Source organism: Atractosteus spatula, chromosome 6 (genome assembly GCF_055471065.1).
Source record: "Atractosteus spatula isolate fAtrSpa1 chromosome 6, fAtrSpa1.hap1, whole genome shotgun sequence".
Classification (NCBI taxonomy): Eukaryota; Metazoa; Chordata; class Actinopteri; order Semionotiformes; family Lepisosteidae; genus Atractosteus; species Atractosteus spatula.
This window is the reverse complement of record NC_142711.1, coordinates 4371004-4391714: the sequence shown is the minus strand read 5'-3', so window position 1 is coordinate 4391714 and position 20711 is coordinate 4371004. Positions and strand designations below refer to the sequence as shown.

The following is a 20711-nucleotide window of genomic DNA, read 5'->3' as shown; positions in this document are numbered from 1 at the left end:
TTGTAATTTGTCTACAGTATGATTGGCATCTCAATACTTTTTCACATCTTTTTAGGAGTTTTGGAGCAAAAACTATGGAGAATCCTCCTTGTTTTTTATACTTTTCTTTTTCAGTGCATACGTGTTACATCATTTGATGTTTTATTATAAAGCTGTATCTCTGCCTTAATCTATATCTTTCAATAGAACAGTTATGGCAACAAATAAAGATCACTTCCTTTGTGGTTTTTCTATGTATTTTTCCCCAAATACTTGTGTCTGCGACTCTGTATTCTGTTGTGCCAAATATTCATTTTCAATATTCAAATATGTAATTGCAGAGGCAATTTGTTTTATTTCTTGTGACCTTGGGGAATTCGCACAGAGCTTTGTCCAACTTTTTGGTTAGAAGATTATAGCCACCTCCAGATATGGATTTCAAACTCAGTGTTATAAGAGCCATAGTCTGAATAGTTATGAGTCTAGAATTCTGGTTCATTTTGTTCATAGGAGTTGTGAAATGACTGTGGTTTTTGATGTATTTAGTTTTATTGCACTTCAAGTGTACTTTGAATGGCACACTTCGATCAAATCATTTGAGTCTATATGCAGTAGCTGCATTTCAGCCATTACCAATGAAATGAAACACCAGATTTTTTGGTCAGACTTTATGGTCCAGGGGTACAAAAATAATCCTTTCTGCCTACCTTTTTCTCAGGTGAGGTGCTGATGTTTGGAGCACATGCAAAGTTATTTTCTTTCTCCACTCTTGAATCTTCCCATTACTTGCTAAAGGTTTATCTTGGTCGTATCGGTCTCGAAAGCTTTGTTCCAAAACTCTCCTGTCTCCTCCTTTGCAATCCCAAGCAGATTCTGAAGCTCGTTGAAGGTACTATCAAGGCCTGAGCATGCAGGACAGCTTCTAAGATCCGCCTCAGTTGAAAAGCCCATCTCCGGATTTAAATCCAAATGAGCAGCACTTTGCATCCATCCATTTTCTAACCACTGCTTCCAGTTCAAAGCCGTGGAGGAGCCGGAGCCTATCCCGACAAGCGAGGGGAGCAAGGCAGGGTACACCCTGGACAGGATACCAGTCCATCAAAGGGCAGACACACAGACACACACACACACACCAGGGCCAATTAAGCTACCAGCACGTCTCTGTGGTGTGGGGTGAAGCCCATGCAAACGTAGGGAGAACATGCAAACTGTATGCAGACAGAAGCCCAGCTCTGGAATTGAACCCAGGGCCCCGGTGCGACAAACCACTGCACCATCGTGTCACCCAGTAGTTTACGTGCTGAAGAATAAAAACACACCAAGACTAGTTAAGAACTCTGCTTGCCTGCAGCAAAGCATCTCAGATGATTACAGTGATAGTTTGGTGAGCTTGATAGGTATCAGATTTCATGCAGGTATTGTCTCAAGGGGATATGCAACCAAATATTGACATTGACACGGTGATATTTTCTCACAGACCAGTATTTTTACAGTGGGTACATACGAGTATAAGTTATAATGACTGGGTCGAGCACAACACACGTCTTCGTTCTAATATAACCACGTCTACCCAGAGAATTATTTAACTATGACACGTATATAAGATCTTTGATGTTACATGCGTCGCAAATCCAAATTTCTCGACTATAAAACAAAAAATAACTGTTATGACTTGAGAGTCCCACTACTTATGGTGGAAAACGCGAAACACCGTTTGCTTTGCCGTGCCGTAGGATAGATATCGCGTTGATCCAGGTCTTCCTTTCCTGTAGGTGGAGCATTTTTTTTCCCCCCTTCCCTCCCGTTTGCCGTCTCCAACCTTTTATTCCCTCCCGATCCGGACTTTCTGGCCTATGACGTAAGGCGCCGTTTCCTTTTGCCGACTGCAGGACAACAACTGGGAAGAGGAGAGAGAGAGAGGGGGGGGGAAAAAAAAGTTTCGGCAACTCTCAGGCGACGAGAACGAGAAAAGAAAAAAAGTTGTGCCTTGGGCTCTGAGTCGGCTCCTCGGAACAGCAGGGCCGCCCGATGAGGGATTGGTGATGGATCCCAGGAACGACATCCAGCGGAGAGGCGGCGGCGGCGGCGGCGGCGGCGGGGTCTTCCTCGGCGGGTCCCCGGCTCTGACCGGCGCCCAGTCCCGCCGGAGAAAGATGCCGCCCCGGCCGGCCGACTACAAGCTGCAGGTCATCATTATCGGCTCCCGCGGCGTCGGCAAGACCAGCCTGATGGAGAGATTCACGGACGACACCTTCTGTGAAGCCTGCAAGTCCACCGTGGGTGAGGGCATGACCGCCACCCGCCGTCTCGATGGGAGTCCCTGGTGTCTGTTGTCGTTACCGGCCGTTAATGATTAAAATAGGGAAAGAGCCCGCAGCGTGGTTTGGAAAAGGTTTAATTAACCGACTGTAGTGCACTCAAATCAGTACGGATTTGGTCATTTTTCGATACAATCTTAGCTTTTAGGAAGTGTAATATATAACATTCACAAAAGCGTCACACGTCATATTGTGAATTTAACCCGATTTTATTTTAGGGTTTTTTTTTTCCCCTGCTGTTGGTGCTCATAATTACTCCCATTTTTTTAAAAAAAAATATATATTTGGTAGTTTTGAAGGTCTCCTGTCTTCAACTGTAACAACAAAGTGTAACAACTTGTCCGAAATGTGTTTTTGTTTCAGTGTTGCGGTCATCGTGATTAATGTCAAGTCCCAGTTATTTAATTGTAAATAAGTTCTGCTCAAACAGTAGGCTTTGATTGGGCACGAGTAAGTCTTATTAAGTGTTTTACCGTCAGGTCTGCTCTGATATCTGTAATGATTTTTTTATAGTGCTGTTTACTCTTCAGTTTGGTGTTGTCCCAGCAGCACAAAGCAAATCTGACCTTTAAAAACTTCTGGATAGACGATTGAGGCCAGACAACTTATTTAAACTGTTTATAGCTATTCTCATTTTGAGATATCTGAGAATCTACAAAGATCTACTACAGCAGAGTGACGCAAATGGCTGAGAGGTGATATAAATCGCCCTTTTTACAATAGGTTAAATTTTGTGTGATGCCGCAATAAATTTGCTCCTCTTTTGATGAAAAGATTTGGTCTTGCTAACAAATCAGCAAGTTGTAGCTACTTTATGCAGTCAGGTAACCTAGAGTGCTTATATTTATTGATGCGTTAGGTGTTGTCTTGCTTATAACTCAAATCACATGATATTTATACCGTATACTGTTGTTTAAATCACTCAAAGCACAGAAATAGGCTTGAGTAACAGATAAAGAGAAAGAAATCAGAGAGGAAAGTGTGAGTCAGAGCTTGAAAAGAGCAAAAGGATGTAGAGACTGCACATCGGGGCAGAGCGGTGGCTCTGTGGCTCAGGATCTGCGCCTGTGGCTGGAAGGCTGCCGGTTCGTATCCCGCGGCTGGCAGAGGAATCCTACTCCCCTGGGCCCCTGAGCAAGGCCCTTCACCCCAGCTGCTCCAGGGGTGCTGTATAAATGGCTGATCCTGTGCTCTGACCCCAAGCTTCTCTCTCCCTGTCTGTGTGTCTCATGGAGAGCAAGCTGGGGTATGTGAAAAGACAAATTCCTAAGACAAGAAATTGTATACGGCCAATAAAGGAATCTTATCTCCTTATTTTAGAGGAAGAGTTTACAGATAGGGGAACTACTGTTCTGAATTTGGCAGGGTTCTGAGAAAATCCTCATGTAAAGCTTAAAGAAACCTCAGGATACGTTGACGTTCATGTCTTCCTTGAAGCACATTATCAAACACAAGACTTCGACACTAGAATCAGCTAGCGGAGCAGGGTACGGTACACGTTTCCTTGCTTGGCGAGACAGGAGGTGGTGGAGGGGTTGCGGCAAGGCACGCCGACAGGGCCTGCTGTCGACACGAGGCCGTGTGAGTGTTCACGAGACAGCAGCTGGGACCGGTGTCGAGGGGCCGGTGAACAGGCAGGTTCTTCACGAAAGCGGCCGCCATTATTTTGAACTGGGCTTCAGCTGTCCCTGACGGCCTGGACCGTTAACAGCTGAGATTAAAATGGCAGTGTCTGCGGACAGCACGGTCAGGACTCCTGTGTATGCGTCAGGGCTGTGTGTTTTTCAGCACTGAGGTATTCTGGGAATACCGAGGTGTTGTTGCTTCGACTGAACAGCAGAGATAAGGCCCGTGCATCTCTACATGCTGGATTGACTTTGTGTCTTTGGAATGCCAGGGCTACAATCTGTCTGGAATGTTGTAATTAAGCCGTACTGTTCTCTTAGAATATAGGAGAATACTGGCATATACTATGGATGTGTTGTGTCATATATAGCTGTTTAACAGCCAGCTGTCTCCTCCTTAAAAATGGGTTGCAGCTTTGATTGAGGAAGTTTGTCTAGTATGCGTGACGCCTTCTGCCGTCTTAGAAAAACTGTTCAGCTGCCGAGGGGTGTGTATGCTGTCTGTGACATCACGTTAGGGTCCTTATTTGAATCAGTTCTTTAAGACTGGGTCAATTCTGCACTTGAAAAGCTGAACAATTCTTAGAGGAAACCGTGCTCAGGGGAAAACAACTGTTCTGCATGGGGCCACAAGTTGATGCACTCCACAGTCTCCCCCACTGTACAGCAATCAGGAAAAAAGAAGGCCATCTTGAACTGCCTTTGACATCCGCGTCAATGGCACAGTATGAAAGAGCAGAAAAGGCATTGGTTCTGCAAATGTGCTAGTGAGGTCAGGGACGACAGTGAAGAATGTTGTTCTTTCTCTTACCCATCCCATACAGGGTGTTTCAAAACATTTCAGTAATATTGTACACGTGTTTTTCTATGCCTCTTAACAGGTGAATTTTCAGTCGTTCTTTATTTTGTTGTAAGTCCGGTTATGTATACAATTGCAAATATAAAAAAAACTAAACTATATTGTCTCTTTACACTTTACTTGTCCTCATACCAATCTGGAAGATATTTAATACTTATCATAGAAGAATTGATTTTCAATTTATCTGCATTTGTGCCTTTATAACAATTCATAATGTCTTGAAGAATTCCTGAAAAAAAATCCAGAATTCTTTCTTTTATTGAGCTTGTAAAATTATTTCTTAGTAGTTTGTATATTACTTTGCACAAAGTACTCTATTTAAATTAAGAGATGCTATTCTTTTTTAGTTCTTTATATCGCATCTTCTGTCTATATGTGCCAAAGTTGTTTTTTTTTGTTTCATCCCAAACCAGTCCTAGTTTTACAATGGAACACGTAATAGGTTAATTCCATGCTGAAAAGAGAAGAAAAAAACACAATGTTTCGGCCGTGGAAGAAGTATCATCTGTGAGGCCTTTATCTTCTTTTAGTAACTACTGAGAATTCATTGAGTTTAAAAAATAATTAGCCTGATTAACAGCACACAGTAGCCCTTTAAATTATAGCCTTCCACGCTATTGATAATAAACCAGCCCCATAACCGAATTACACAGTGACCTGTGTCTTTGTTTATGAGTTCATTCTACTTAATTCCTTCAGTCACACAGTCTGGTCCACAGCAGGCAAGTCTTGAGGAGGATAGTAGCGTGGTTGAGACCAGCTGAGGAGACAAATGAGGAGAACAATGTGATATGCAAAAGATAAGAGTGTATCTTTAAATTTCCTCACACAGTCTGTTTTTCACTTTTTTGTGCTAACGAATCGGTGTCAATTATAAAATAGCCTTGCACATATGATGAAATCATTGCCATTAGGCTTTCCTGATATTCTGATAGATTTGTGTCCACTGTGTAACCTGTTTTACAGAAGGTAGCCATGTGCCTCTGTGTTCACTGGGAGACTTTGGTACAGGACTGGAATTTTAAGTCGCCCATAATTTGAAAGATGTTAAATTGTAATTTTAAGCATTTGCAGAGATGAAATTCTGGGTGTAAATGTACATTATCTGTTTACTATGAAGCCTAACCCAGAATGACACTGTAGACAGATCTGTGACACTGCTCAGCTCTTCAGATGGTCCGATGTGGGCAGGAACAGGGAAAAGCTGATCAGTGTTGCATATTTACTATGGAAGGGCATCGATTACCAATCGTCTTCCCAGCAAGGATGCAATGCTGAATTTACAGTGTAATATCTTTCAATTTAAGAGCAGTTTTGTCCTAGTGAATGTAGAGTCCTATAGTCACCCAGTGTCTTCCTCACCTCCTTCCCTTTATATTTTTTGTCAGTATTTTTCTTATTGAAAATACACTCTGATTTGACCTGTGTTTCTGTAACTGTATGTTCACCTTTTCTAGCTCGGATTTGATTTCACTGCAATTGTTTTCTTACCATTCCTTTTCTGCCTTCCCTTCCTGCGTCTTTTTTGTTGTTGTTTATAGGAGTTGATTTTAAAATCAAAACAGTAGAGCTAAGAGGAAAGAAAATCAGGTTACAGATCTGGTAAGTAATTCGGAGCCATTCTGCTCTTAGTCACCCCTGGTTTGAAGCTACATAGAGCTTTTTACGTACTAGCAATTTACCAGTGGCTGAATTAACACTGTTCCTGAACACTAACGTGAACATTTTCTCTGAAACTAATTGCTGCTTGTCAAACTTAAATGTTTTTAGTGTCAGGGTTTGTACCAAAACTTCATTTTCATTTGCCTGATGTTTGGTGTGTCCATGATGTGCCTGTGATTGTCATTGTGCAGTAAGAAGATATGTTCTGCTTGGAGCTGCTTACATCATCTATAGTTAAATAAAAAAGACCCCGTTAGACCGTATGAAAATCTCTTTTGCTCTGCAGTAGAAGTATTTTCTCTTTTTCGGATTCTTCTCCGTCACAAAAAGAAGTAGTAGACTGTGATTTTTCTGATTGGGAAATCATTTCACTTCTGTTTGGGAAAATCTCCTGGGGCCATACGGGGCCATACGGGGCCATACGGGGCCATACGGGGCCATACGAGTGGCCATACGAGTGGAAGAGTTCAGTAAATGAGACTTTATGACGGCTATTTGGTTGTCACATTATAGAATTTGTATATTTATTCAGTCTCATCCAGGTTCAACTAGACGTAAGTAATCCATGCCTCAGGTTTCTGTTGGGCAGTGAGCCTTTCCATTCTTACTTCAGTCTTAGGATCTCTCTTTGATGTTAACCAAGCACTGTGCATCTCTGTCAGTGTCTGCACCAGGGTGGACTCTCATGATATACAGTCCTGTTTGTACCAAAACTAGAGGCATATGCATAGAAATAAACAATATGCAAATGTGTCCACATTGGTAACAAAAGCTTGGGTGGAGGACAACCCTACCCTTCCTTACCTCCAGACACCTGAGCATGAGCGTCATGTTTCCAGCATCCCTTCCAAACAGTTGCTTGCCATTGGTCCTCCATTAGCCCTGTGAAGCTCTATGTAAAGCAGCTTCATTGCTGACAGTATTCCTGCACACTCGTTTCGGATTGGCACAGCTTCCTCCTCTGCTCATCCAGGAATCCCAGACCACACGGACAGATCCTTTCGCATAATGACTTTTTTTTTTGTACGCTGGTGTTCTGGGGTCCAGGAAGCCCTAGCCTTTCCCCAGTTCTGCTCACCTAAACATCAGAATCGTGTTTCGAAAACACAGTGTTAATGCTTTTCCGTCTTCACTGGGGACGTCTGAACTACTGCACGGGTTTTAGCCATCGCAGGGATGAAATTCCTCCTCTCGTCCATGCAGAAGCTGTTCAGCTCCTCCAGGTCGCACTTCCTGGATTTGTAATGTAATTTCTTCAGAAATAGATGTGTTATAAATAGTCACGACCAATGAAGAACACTAATTTTTCTGTTCTCTTAAACCTGTGGTCATCGTGTTTGATGCTTGTCTCGTATTTGTTGTCCTGTTGTAAAGACTGTGACGAAGCCTGAGCTTCTTGACACAGGACAAATACAGTGTTTCTTAGCTAGACAAAACTCGGGCTGTGTTTTATTCAGCCAAATCATCTGGTTACATTTCACTCAGGAGTGAAATGAGTCGCTATTTGAGGTACGTCTTTTCTTCTAACATTGCCTGGGAAGTCTGCCACAGACACCATATTCATCCATGCTCTTGCATCAGTTATTTTTATTTACAGCATTTATTTTCAGCGTATGCCACGCATCAGAGAAATTTGAAGACTCTGTCTATACGTTTTAAAAAGGTAGTTTTTTTTAAAAAAACTTTCCGTATTGATCAAAAGTTTTAGAGTCATTTTGATTAATTAATCACTCATGACTGACTGTTACACTCCAGTGATTTTGTTGCATCAGCACTAAATCACCTCATTAGTGAGAGAAAGGATTGGACTTAGGCAGTGAGGTGATTTAACCCTTGCAATGTCAAACCTGGAGAAAAGAAAGAAGAATGCAGATAGGAACCAATATCCCCCGCTTCACAAGAGAGCGGTATCTTTGTGCCATGTTGGAGGCTGCCTTAAACACACTGCTGCTTGCCATCTGGTGTAATTCAGAGCCAGCCGTTCATAATCTGGCCAAGCACTACAGTCAAACACAGCCCACAGTGATAGACAGCAGTCCTGGAGACAAGTCTCCTTTCTCCACATCAAAGGAGATGTCCGAGTGTAGTGTGCTGCACCAGAGCGTCTAGTTTCTCTGGAACTTCACCTGGAGCGACAGGTGTCATCCTGCCTGCGCGGTGCTCCATTCACCACCTGGACCTCCAGTGCTGCCCTTCTTGTAGGCTCATCCGGGCGGAGCAGTGGCTCTGTGGCTGAGGATCTGCACCTGTGGCTGGAAGGTTGCCGGTTCAAATCCCGTAGCCGGCAGAGGAATCCTACTCCGTTGGGCCCCTGAGCAAGGCCCTTCACCCCAACTGCTCCAGGGGCGCCATATAATAAAATAAAATTAGCCACATATAATTTCTTGCATTAGGAATTTCTTTTCGCATACCCCAAGCTTCTCTCCCTGTCTGTGTGTCTCATGGAGAGCAAGCTGGGGTCTGCGAAAAGACAAATTCCTAATACAAGAAATTGTATACGGCCAATAAAGTGATCTGATCTTATCTTATCCTGACATGACAGCATTCCAGCAGGGCAGTGCGCCTGCAGAGAGAAGGCCACTGTGCCTTACAAGATGAGAACAGGACAGTTATAATGTGGGTATCCCGTCCGCCTGACGTGAGCCGTATTGAAAATCTGTGCAGTGGGAGCGGACAGTGTGTAGCGTTTCTGGCGCCGAGGCTTTCCTACAAAAGGAAAAAGGAATAGGACCAAAATCCACGAGACAACATTAAAGCATACTGTGTATCACAGGCGCGCAGCTTGCGTTTCTTACAGCAGGGATCACACATTACGAACCTGTGACCTTCACAGTAACCTTCCCGTTCATCGACCTGTTGACCACAAATATTAGCAAGATGGATTTACCTGTGTCAAGGCAATTCAACAAACAGTGAACAATTCGTAATTTGTAAAGTTTGAAAAATCATGATGTACACCAACATTTTCTTTACTGTATATAAAAGAAACACTTCCAGCTAATCCACTTAAAAAGTAAACTTGTATGTAGAGCAAGAGCAAGAACTCTTCTTTGAACTCTTGGGGCTGAAATTGAAAATCGTATCGCCAGTCATGCTGTTTAACGGTTCAGAAGGCATGGCATATTCTAAATTGAGCTGATGAAAGAATTCAGACGACATCCTCAGTCTGCATCACAGACTGAAGTGTGATGCCTGGATCTCAAGACAGAAAGTTTGTGCATCGTAGCTAGAGGATCTGAAGGCAATCGTTTTCTCGCTGTACTTTAGCAAGGAAAAGCAGAGCAATGGATTTTGAGCAGTTTTTATCTGTGTTCGTTACAACATTTGCATCGCGTTGAGCTTGTACTGCATGGTACTCCTGGAGTGGCTGTGCTCAGTGGTTTGTGTTTGCTTGCTATAATAATTTGTGAACTGACTCTGGCTCACTAACTCCACCCTGGCAGGACTCCAAAACATTTGTTTGTCTTCCTCTCGTCCAACTTAACACCCTCATCCTTGGCTGCATCAGTGTCCTAACTTTAGATATCCATGTGACGTCTCCATTCACCGTCTGCATGGCTCTAGGGAAGAGTCATGTAACAGAATTCAGGGCTCGCTTGTGAAAGTGTCTACAACAGGTAATTAAAGTTATTTAAAACTTTGCTCAAAGTCTCAAAGCTGAAGCAACAGTTTCAAGTCATTGTATGCGTTTTATTCTCTCTATTCTGTAGTCTGGCTATATTTAAGCTAGTTTAGTTATCCCAAACAGGCTGCCATTTTTTAAATGATGAAGTATGTCTGCACCCTCATGGGAACAATGATGATGAGCTGACGGTCTCTTCCAAGCCACCTGCCATTTGAGACATCAATGTTATGGGCTCCACAGTAACGTACAGGATGTTCAGTGCTGGTTGGCAGCGAGACACATTCCTCACTGATTTCACTACATCCTGCCCAGGATTGAAGACCTGGCTGACCGATCCCAGACCCACCCCCTGCAGGGCTGAGCCTTTGGCAGTATCAGCCCTGACATGACCCAGGTTCAAACCCACCAAGTCTGGATCGCTGAGTTTGCTCTCTTCTGCATATTTACAGTTTGAGACTCGTGGGCAACTTCGCAGTTTTTAGGCAGCCTTTTTTAAAGCTCATTCTCATGTTGTTTCAAGGGACCAATATGTAGATTGTTACATTTTAAATAGTTCTTAAAAGTTTTTTTTATTCTAATGTAGTCTTGAGTGCCACTGTGACTTCTAAATCTCATTCAGAAAACCTCTTGATAGTTGATTGTTTTTTTGTCAGTAGTCTACCTGCATCGGAACAAGTAAAGGTTTATTCCATGCTGAAAAGAGAAGAGAGAAAATGCAATGTTTCGGCTGTGGAGCCTTCTTCTCTTTCCAGCAGAGAATAAACTCTTACTTGTTCCTTTGCAGCCTGCGCATGCCGACGCAGCTACCTCCTTGAATTACGTCTGCCTGTATCACCATGTTTCCAGGCTAATGAAATTAATACAATGATTTCCTTTCTAGAAATTCACCAGCCTCGTGTGTTTTTGCGTGTTTGATCTGTGAAGAATGCCAGCTGATGGCAACTGGCAATAACAAATGCTTCATCTGTGTAGGGACACAGCTGGTCAAGAGAGGTTCAACAGCATTACCTCTGCCTACTACAGAGGTGCCAAGGGAATAGTATTAGTGTACGACATCACTAAGGAGGAGACCTTTGAAGACTTGCCCAAATGGATGAAAATGATTGACAAGGTACAACAATGTAGAAAACAAAATCAAAGAAGTATTCCAAAGCGCGTTATTCTTCAACTAGACTTAGCTTTAACACGTAATACTATAGTGACTTGAGCCATTTTCCTTTTTGTATCAGTGTCATATTTGATTTATGAAATGAGATGGTTTGTGACAGGAAAAGTGTGACGGGGATTTGACCAAAACTTACATTTCAGGCTTAATATAAATCTTCACAGACTAGAGACCCTTTTATTTAACTTCTGAATCTCGAAGTCCTAATGGAAAATAATCTACAATACATCAATTTGATTATACTTTCAAATCCCCTTAGTGTAGGGCTATTCCATGTGACAGCAGCCTGATTTCTGACTGTTTTGACATTTGCAGACTTTTTTACAGTAGCACCATATATGAGAAGATTAAAGGGCTAAAGTCTCACAAATATAACACAATCATACAACATCAATGATGATATGATCTCTCAGAAAATCCTAAAGAACATATTCTGGATAGCAGCCCTTTTGTCCAAGGGCACATTTTGGTTCTCTGTAATGGATGAACAATTTATTACACAAAATCACATTGCATTTGTAAACTGTGCACATACACAGAGTCTGTAGAACATTACACCAAAAAAATCCTTTAATAAGATTCGTCTGTGTTTTTATGATATGAAAGATTAGTCCCAACAAACCTCAGGGACCCTCTGCAGAGACACGAGGGCTTTAAAATGACACCAAGATTGTGTCTGTAGATAGTTTTAGATAAATTTTAGATAGTCATGCTAAAATCATGTTGATATCACGTGGAATGACCTTATTTTCTTGTAGTGTAAGGATTTCTTGCTTTGCAGACGTTCCTTGTGTTTTGAAGCCAAATTAAATTTACCCTCATATTTTGTACAAGCTTGTTATTGTGCCGTGATCAAGCCATACTAACCCCTTTTCCTTTAAATCCAAGATGAATGAATGAATACAAATAAAATAATTAAAATAAGAATTAGCATTTGTTATTGTCCTGATTGACGTCACACTGACCTGTCAAAACAGGCAGTGACATTAATCCGTTATTTGTACGTGAATCAGTATTACATAAAGACCTTTTAAAAAAAATAGCACAGAAAAGGAATATCAGTAGGTTTGTAGATCATGTCTAGCATCTTCCAAACGTGATCTGGCCTTTCTTCATACAGTACGCTTCGGAAGACGCAGAGCTGTTACTCGTTGGAAACAAGCTGGATTGCGAGACGGACAGAGTGATCTCACGACAGCAGGGGGAGAAGGTAGGTGGCAAAGGGCCCAGAGAGATCTGCAGCCGGCCGGGGAAGATTAGATAACATGGGAACAAGTAAAGGTTTGTTCCATGCTAAAAAGAGAAGAAAGGAAACACAACGTTCCGGCTGTGGAGCCTTCTTCGGGTGTCACACTAACTTTCCTCTCCTTTCAGCAGGGAATAAACCCATTGTTCCTTTGCAGCCTACACATGCTGACGCAGCTCCCTACTGGAGCCACTTCAGCCTAGATAACGCGTGTCCACTATCCCACTTTCTTCCGTTAAGTGCTTCAGTTTTTGTATCAGTCCCGTTGGGATTCATTGTGTTGTCCAGAGCCCCTGGAGAGCAACAAGCCAGCAGGTGGGGGAAACCAGCAAGTCACCCGTTTCTTTTTTCGCCAGTTAGTTTTGTGATATACATACCTATTTTGGCATCTCTGCGCTTCATTCAAGTCTCGGCTTGTCACCTGCGACCATTCACCTGTAGTCGGTTACGGGCAGGTTTATGTCATTTAGAAATCATTTGAAATTATCGGCCCTCGAGAGCCAGAGCTCCCATAATTGAGACTATGGCTTGTCATGAATCAGGATCTAACAAGTTTTCCCATTCCTTAGACTGGTGTGACTTGGCTGATTTATAAGACTTACTGGACTGGGGCTCTGTAGGTCCAGGGCTGGAGATGCCCGACCCAAAGCACAGCTAACTTCTGTAAGATCACACATTTCCTGTTTCACTCTATGGGCTGAATTGTAGGTGCATTAAGAATTTCATTTAAAAAATCTGTTCATGCTCTAAATTATAAACAGTATTTTATAGAACAATATTTATCTTTCTGTAAAATACTGTTTCTTCATCACCAGCAAGAGAGGATAAAGTAGGTTACAGAGTCTAACTTCAACCAGGTTGTAGTGGAGTGAAATATTCTTTTTGTCTGATGCTAGAATTATAAAACTGGAAAACTTTTCCAGTGAGGTCTCATTGAAGTGCCTTTTTAAGTGTGCTATTTCTGTGTTTTACTAACATTGAAAGAAAAAAAATCCAACACACCCTACATTGCAACTCCTCAATTTGGGAATCTGAGGAATTAGAGTTGGGAGTTGAATATTCATGTGATGTGATAATGATTTGATTTAAATGATTGTCCTTGTATTTTATTCTGAAAGGCACTTTGGTGCCTTTAAGTTACATTATTTAAGAAACAGCTTAAGTTAAAAAACACAGCAGGAAATAAATCAGAAAAGGCTCTTTTAAATTGACAGGTAAAGATAGGGACTCTGAAACTCAGTCAGTATGCCCTTAAAACAAGCAGTGCCACAGCTGAATTGCTGGAGAGGTAATGAAGCCACTGCTAAGGGTTCCTTTTGAAAAAGAGAAGTTCTTCCTCAGACAGCTGCCACCCATTGACAAGGCACCTCTGTGAAGTTTCACTTCTTTAGGCAGATTTCAGGACATAAAGGGAACTTGCCTGACAAGGTTCAAGTGCACTTGCTTGGACAGAATGAATATTGACTGAGCCTAATGAATGTTAGACCAGTCATACAGAATACAACCAAAACGCCTGTTCAGCTAGACTACATGCCACTTTCCTGTGACCCTCGTTCTATTGTTTCCTTCCGGTTCTGTTTCAGTATCGGATATGGGTGCATTAAGCCATTTAAATGAGGAAGACATTCATATTTAATGAAGAATAATGCAGAAATTAATTAATCTTTAATGTCTTTTTACTTGGGGGGGGGGGGGGCATGCAGAACGAGCTCATAGTTTTTAATAGCTAATTGATCCAGGGGTTTTATCCAGCTGTTAAAGAAGCCTGGGCATCAGTTTCAACAGCATGGCTCAGCACCTTATTCCAGACCCCACAGCCTTTTGTGTATATTATGAATGCCTTCAGTTCCCTTTGTTAAATGCCACTTTCCTGTAGTTTATACTGGAGTGCTCTGGTTCAGACAGATGTGTTCTGTGACCATTGACAGTGGTCAGGAAACAGAAGGGCCTTGTAAGAAGCGAAGATCAAATTGGCCACTCCTCAGGAAATTTTAATTCTATTATCGAGAAAATCTGTGCCAAGGTCTCTGGCTTTGAGCTGATAAATGTGATGACTGTGGTGAAGGAAGGCAAGTTTCTTTTTTGACCGGCCTTCAAGTATAAGCTGTTTCAGGCTGTTTTTGAAGAGATGGACAGTGCATATAAGGACATTCAGCTTCAAAGCAGTGTTCGTTGGGGAAGGACTTGGCTCACTTTGTGGGCTGTCTGGATGCAATCAGGATCTTTTGGTCAGTAAAATATCAAAACTACCCCAAACTGGTTGATGACAAATGAGTTGCATAATTAATGTTATTAACTAAAAACCCTGTGCATCTAAACCCCCCATCTGCTGGGTACAGGCCAAACAGTGTGGCTCATTCTGAAGCATGGAAGGCATCTTCTTCCAAAACTTGCCATTTTTATTCAGGACATTGGCATCTGTTTCCCAGAATTCAAAGAACTATCAAAGCAGCACTGCAGTGTGGCTGAGATTGGAAGGGGCATGCAAGAACACGCTTCAGGATTTCCTGCCAGATTTCAAGGTTTCCAGTATTTTGGTCTGATGCTTCCTTTCCGATCACACCAAGTCGACCTGGATACCAGAGACATGGATTTGTCCGTCTTTCAGTGGAAGGGTGTTGAGGATTGCAAACTGCAGGTCCTTGAATGGGAGGACTCAGAGTTGTGGGCCTCGAAGTTTAGGGAAGTGTGACAGGTGGTTGAGTATACCAGGTCAGATCTCAGGGCCTCTGTCATGACCCGTTGGAAGTCCCTGCCTGTGAAATTTGACTGATGTAGGAAAGTACATTAAATGAGTAAACTGTTAAGAAATTTGCCTGGTCCTGAATTTGATCAGTGTTATTGAATTGTTTTTTACAACCTTTGCAGTGTTTGCTAATACTCCTGTTTTTAAATGATTTCCGTGAACATGACCTGTGTTCCTGTATTTTTCTCAATATACTCTGTTACAGGTTTGCTATAGTACATTTATGCAAGTAATTACTATAATAGAGCTTATGTTGTGCATATGACGGGTCTGTCCTCATGTAACACAGAGTGTTTTGTATACAGCAGCTGACAAGTGAAGGCTAGATTTTTGGAGTGACTTGCAGCAATGTGCAAATGCATTGTCAGTGGGTGTTTGTATGCAGGTTGGTACATTTTTAGATTTGAGCTGCCATTATGATTCTGAAACAATGTTAATTTTTCTTTTGCAGTTTGCTCAGCGGATATCTGGAATGCGATTTTGTGAAGCAAGTGCCAAGGATAATTACAACGTCGACGAGATATTTCTGAAACTCGTTGATGACATTCTAAACAAGGTCTGTATACTAGTAGCCTAATTCTTGTGTTTCAGTCTCGGCTTCATTTTCACAGTTGCCTTGTTGGGAGTGACACCTCAACGTAGTGGAATTTTACACGTAGGCTACAAAGGAGCTGCTTGACATTTGGGAATGGCTGCCTACAGACATTTCATGTTTTCAGTAGCTAGCAGCCAAGCTGGTGCTGCGAAGGAGGATGTTGTATGTCACAGTTACCTTGTGGGCATTGCGGAAACTGCTTTCAGCTTTGGATACTTCGGTTAGAATTGCGTGCTCACTTTATATACAGTATAAGCTACAGGAGTTACTGTTTCTTCCTCCCTTTGGTGTGTGATTGATGCATTGTGAGATGAAAGATCTTTTCTGTGAATATCAAGAGAATTTCTGTCATTAGTGAAGTGGTTCACGCTCCGTGTCAGTCAGATGGAGTGATCACATCAGCCCAACAGCAGTTTTGCCTCACAGGAGGCTTTGTATTAATATGTGTGACCATAGTACCTTATTTTTAGAAGTATTTGAGACTTTTTTTTTCCAGACATCTGTTTAAAACCCTAAATGATTTCCAAAAGCGTGTTTGTAATTGTTGTTTTTAATTATTCTAGGGACTAAGTCTGCCCTTACTAAAGATTTACAGTGGTCACATTGTTGTACGTTATGTACTGCCCTGTGAGAATAGGCCACTTATTTAGGGACGGCATATTCTGTTTCGTACTCTTTAAAAGCCACATCAATGAATAAAAAAACCCTAATTTTGAAAATACTCATGGATAAGAGTTTGCCTACTGTTCACCCTATCATAAAGTGTGGTAGCTGCAAAAAAGGAAATGTATTCTGCCTTCATTTAAATCCATGTATTTTGATTTCATATCCTCTGCTATTTTATGTGACTCAGTTGTTTTTTTCTGAGCAGGAAATGTCAGTGTAAACATTTCTTCTGTAGTGTCATCTTTGTTCTAGAGTTCACAACAGGACTGTAAATCTGTTTAAATGCTCTAGATTTGTAGTTAATTAAAACTCTACTGAAATGTTGAGACACTTGCAGGTAGGAGGATAAATACAAAAATTATTAGCAGAGTGATGTTGTCCAAAAAATGTAGAATTATTATGGTGCCAGGCAATAATACTGTACATGAGCCTGTAATGGCATCTCCAGTCATTCCCCACGCTGCTGACAGAGAATCCAGAGCGTTCGTTCAATACAGAAGCAAGACCCGGCTGAGGTGTGGACGCTGGGTAGTGAGTACTGGGGCAGGAGGCATGAAAGAGGCTCATTCACCAGCTAGTCTCATGATCGTAGTCTGTTGCGTGGGTAATTTGAAAGTTGTGCGTGACAGCCTTCAACGCGGTTTTATTCCACTCTGCTGTTCTTCCTTACAAGACCCAGTCGGCCAGACCGAATCACAAACCGGTGCATGTTAACCATGCAGATGTCGAGAGCGTAATGTACGTCAGGAATCAACGCCAGCTCTTCAACTGGAAAGAATCAGGCTTTCATTGTGATAGGATTTCACCTGGAAAGTCGCAGGTCCCTAGGCAAAAACAGGGTGATGTGAATAAATATTGCGTAAACTGTTTTGTTTAAGCCTTTATTTGTACTGCTGAACTTGAACTAGCTTACGAACTGTATCTGTCTTGCGGGGCTGTTTTTTTGCCCACGGTAACCATGTATATTTTGTGTTGCAGTTGCCTCTAGAAATTCCGAACCGAGAGCTGTCGAACAGCATCCTCTCCCTGCAGCCTGAACCCGAAGTTCCCCCCGAGCTGCCCCCACCTCGCCCCAATCTGAGGTGCTGCTGAGGCCTTCGTCGCCCAAGTGTCTGTTCAACAGTCGAGCTGTGAGCCGTTCCTGCCGGGCGTGGGCAGAAAAGACCGGGCTAGGAGGGCGTTGAGGGGGCGAATCCGTTTATCTGAAGTTCTTTCTTTCGTTTTCATACCGTACGAGACGCAGTACAACGATACCTACGCAAGCACATACCTTAGCCCTGCTCTCTACCTCACGGTTAGTAACACAGTGGCTCTGAGATCCCACGAATGCCTTCCAATTCTTAACTGCTGTGTGGCTCAGAAAAAGCGTTTATACCCATCGGAAGCTAGAGAGCATGTCCATATCGCTGTCTCATAAGCCAGTGAAGCAATTTCTGGAGAGGTTTAATTCAGGATTTTAAAATACTTCTGCTAAGCAGCCTACTGGCAGCTGTGAGTGTCAATTGCAAGAGTGGAGACATGCAGGTGCAGAGCCTCTCTCTCAGTCAATGACCTTAGTCTTCTTAAACCTTGAAAAATCACAGTGTTATGACGGGCAGCGGTATTCCTAATCTGTAAGGTCAACGTGTCCGTGATAATCTGTACATTATAGTACATGCTGTATTTACATAAATGAAATGTAAATGTACTTTTCAGTCCCTTGGAGACAGTCTTGTTTTAAGGGACTCTGAAAATTTGACGGACATGTTTTCTGTGGTTTTCAGGAGTGCTTTCAGTTTGTTTTAAACTATTTTTTGCCTTACAATACAATGGTATTTGCTGAGCAAGCTGGCATGAATGGTTCCATTTTTTTTCCCCCTGTTTTGCACTACAATCAGTTGAGACTAGTTTGGACAAGGTATGAGGGCATCGCATAAGAAACTACATGCTGACTAGTAATGTGTAGTGCTTATTTGCAGCGCTAATACATAGTTTATTTTGGGTTAGGATTTTTTGTGATCCTGTCCTTTGAGAGGACAACAGTATTACATGTTTGCATACAATAGGAGGTGGGTGAATATTACAGCTACGTTTATAAATCTTTTTCTTTATTTTGGCTAAACATTCTGAAGAATGTTTGGGAAATGCACTCAATTTTTTGGAATTCCCCATTTTGGACACTAAGCTGAATATATGGTGATATTTATTGACATATTGAAAAGGGATATAAATCAAGGCCATACTAAAGCGTTTTGGTGTTCGTATCAGAAGAATTTGATTTTACAACTTAACTACACATTTTTCTTTCTGTAGGTTTCCTGCAATTTAAGTAAAACCGATCAAAGTCATACAGTATTAAATCTGCGTTGATTAACTCACTGTAGAGTTCAGTTTAGAGAATAGTCTTTTAAAATAGTTTGATGGCATAATAAGACAGATGTTTGACTGATAAGCACTTCTTGTGCGTGACTTCCAGTGGTAAAGGAGTTTCTTACATGAAGGTAATTTGAAACTTGGTGATTTTGGTTTTGTGGCAGACTAGCTGTGTCTTATGTGCTTCCTCATTTATAGAACTAAAAAATGATAATATATCAGCAGGATTTATATGAATACAGAACATTTCTAGTTTTACAAAGCTTACCAATACGTTTGCATCAGACCTGGGGCTATTCCTTCTGGGACTTTGGCTTTGAGATTTGTTCTGTCATTATATTATTCTTCATACATCACGCCATCAGTAAACAAATCGAAAGGTTCAAGCCAGTCATGTGCAGCCACTCTACCCCAACGTGAAAAATGTGAACAGGAAATAAATGCATTGTTACATTTTAAAATGTAAAGCATATACAATATTAAAGTAATTTGTATGTGAAAGAAAGAAGCTTTGAATTTACAGTGTGTAAGATTACATGTGTGTAGATTATGAAACTGTGTTGATGTAAACATGTACACACTACAGTGTACTGAATGTGATGCTCTTCTCTCCTTTGTGGAGTCTGGACTAACTCTGTAAAAAGTAAAGCTCTGTACCGCACTTACAGATTAAGTGCTTTGGTATAACCTGTGTCACTTTGAAAACCCAGTTTTGTTCTGTGCATTTTGTTTAATGCAAATATTGTAAAGGTAAGCCTTTCACTGTTTCTCTTTATAAAGTTAACTTTTACAGAAGTGCATTTAAAGTATTCTTCTCATATTATAAATATAGCAAGTTTCAGACTGTAAATTGAGATACTAAACATTTTAAACCCGATATAAAGCAGGTTTTGTTGGCATGTTCTAAGATGTTTTTGAGGTATTTATAACTTGTGGCATTCTTTAACTAATGAAGTGCAAATAAAATTTTATATTTATTACTCAGCATTTAATGTTGGAACGTTTAATTTATTCTACGTGAAATGTACAAAATTAGATGTACAAGGGTCACCCAGTGTGTAATGCACCACATTTTATAAGGAACGAATTCTCACAGGACAATGCTGTCAGACTGAACTTTTCTGCTTTGTTGCTCATGTAGTAATCGAATGCATTTTTTGGTGAGAAAAAGAGGGCAAATTCCTACTTTCTTGGTGATCCTCTTTTCAATTGAAATGTTAGTCTGAAATGCCGTTAACTCGCCACCAGGTGGCACTCTAATTCTGGAATATAAGATCTGTCTTGGCTCCTCTAGCTCCTCTTGCCCAGAGTATGGCAAATTTATGCCAGATTCCATGCCAAGGTTCGGTGCTCCTCAGTTATTGAAGTGATTTTCACTTTGCTTGAGTAAAATGAAAAAAAAAAGTGGAATTAAAAGGATCAGCCCTGTACTGAACGTTTTGGAACAAGGGCCAAAGTCCTGTAATGGCTAGGAATCCAGGTGCCAGAGCTGAGAAGCCCCAATCTACCCCATGAAGACACTGTTTCTGAACACAGTTCTGTTGATAAAGAGCCCGTACAAGCATCAGGTGTCCACTAATAAGATCTCTTTACAGTTCATTGGTAAATGCAGTATTCATAGGTTATTCCCTGCTTTTCAGACAATTTTCTGTTTTTTTCTTATGCGATGTGTGTGTGTAGGGTGGCACAGTAGCGCACTGGTGAGCCCTCCTACCTCACGGCTGCTGGGGCCCTGGGTTCAAGTCCAGACCTGGGGTGCTATCTGTGTGGGGTTTGTATGTTCTCTCCGTGTTTGTGTGGGTTTTCTCTGGGTGCTCCAGTTTGCTGCCACAGAGATACTGGTAGGTTCATGGGCTTCTGGGTGAACTGGTCC

General features: G+C 41.7%; 1 protein-coding gene across 1 annotated transcript; it reads left to right on the top strand.

Moving 5' to 3' along the window:
* The first annotated feature begins 1855 nt into the window (after positions 1 to 1855).
* Positions 1856 to 19825, top strand: rab12 (RAB12, member RAS oncogene family). Its single transcript, XM_088918379.1, has 6 exons — positions 1856 to 2259; positions 6323 to 6383; positions 11041 to 11179; positions 12354 to 12443; positions 15677 to 15781; positions 17465 to 19825. The coding sequence occupies exons 1-6, from the start codon at positions 2022 to 2024 to the stop codon at positions 17576 to 17578; spliced, it is 747 nt and encodes a 248-aa protein (XP_088774505.1). The 5' UTR covers positions 1856 to 2021; the 3' UTR covers positions 17579 to 19825.
* Positions 19826 to 20711: the final 886 nt, after the last annotated feature.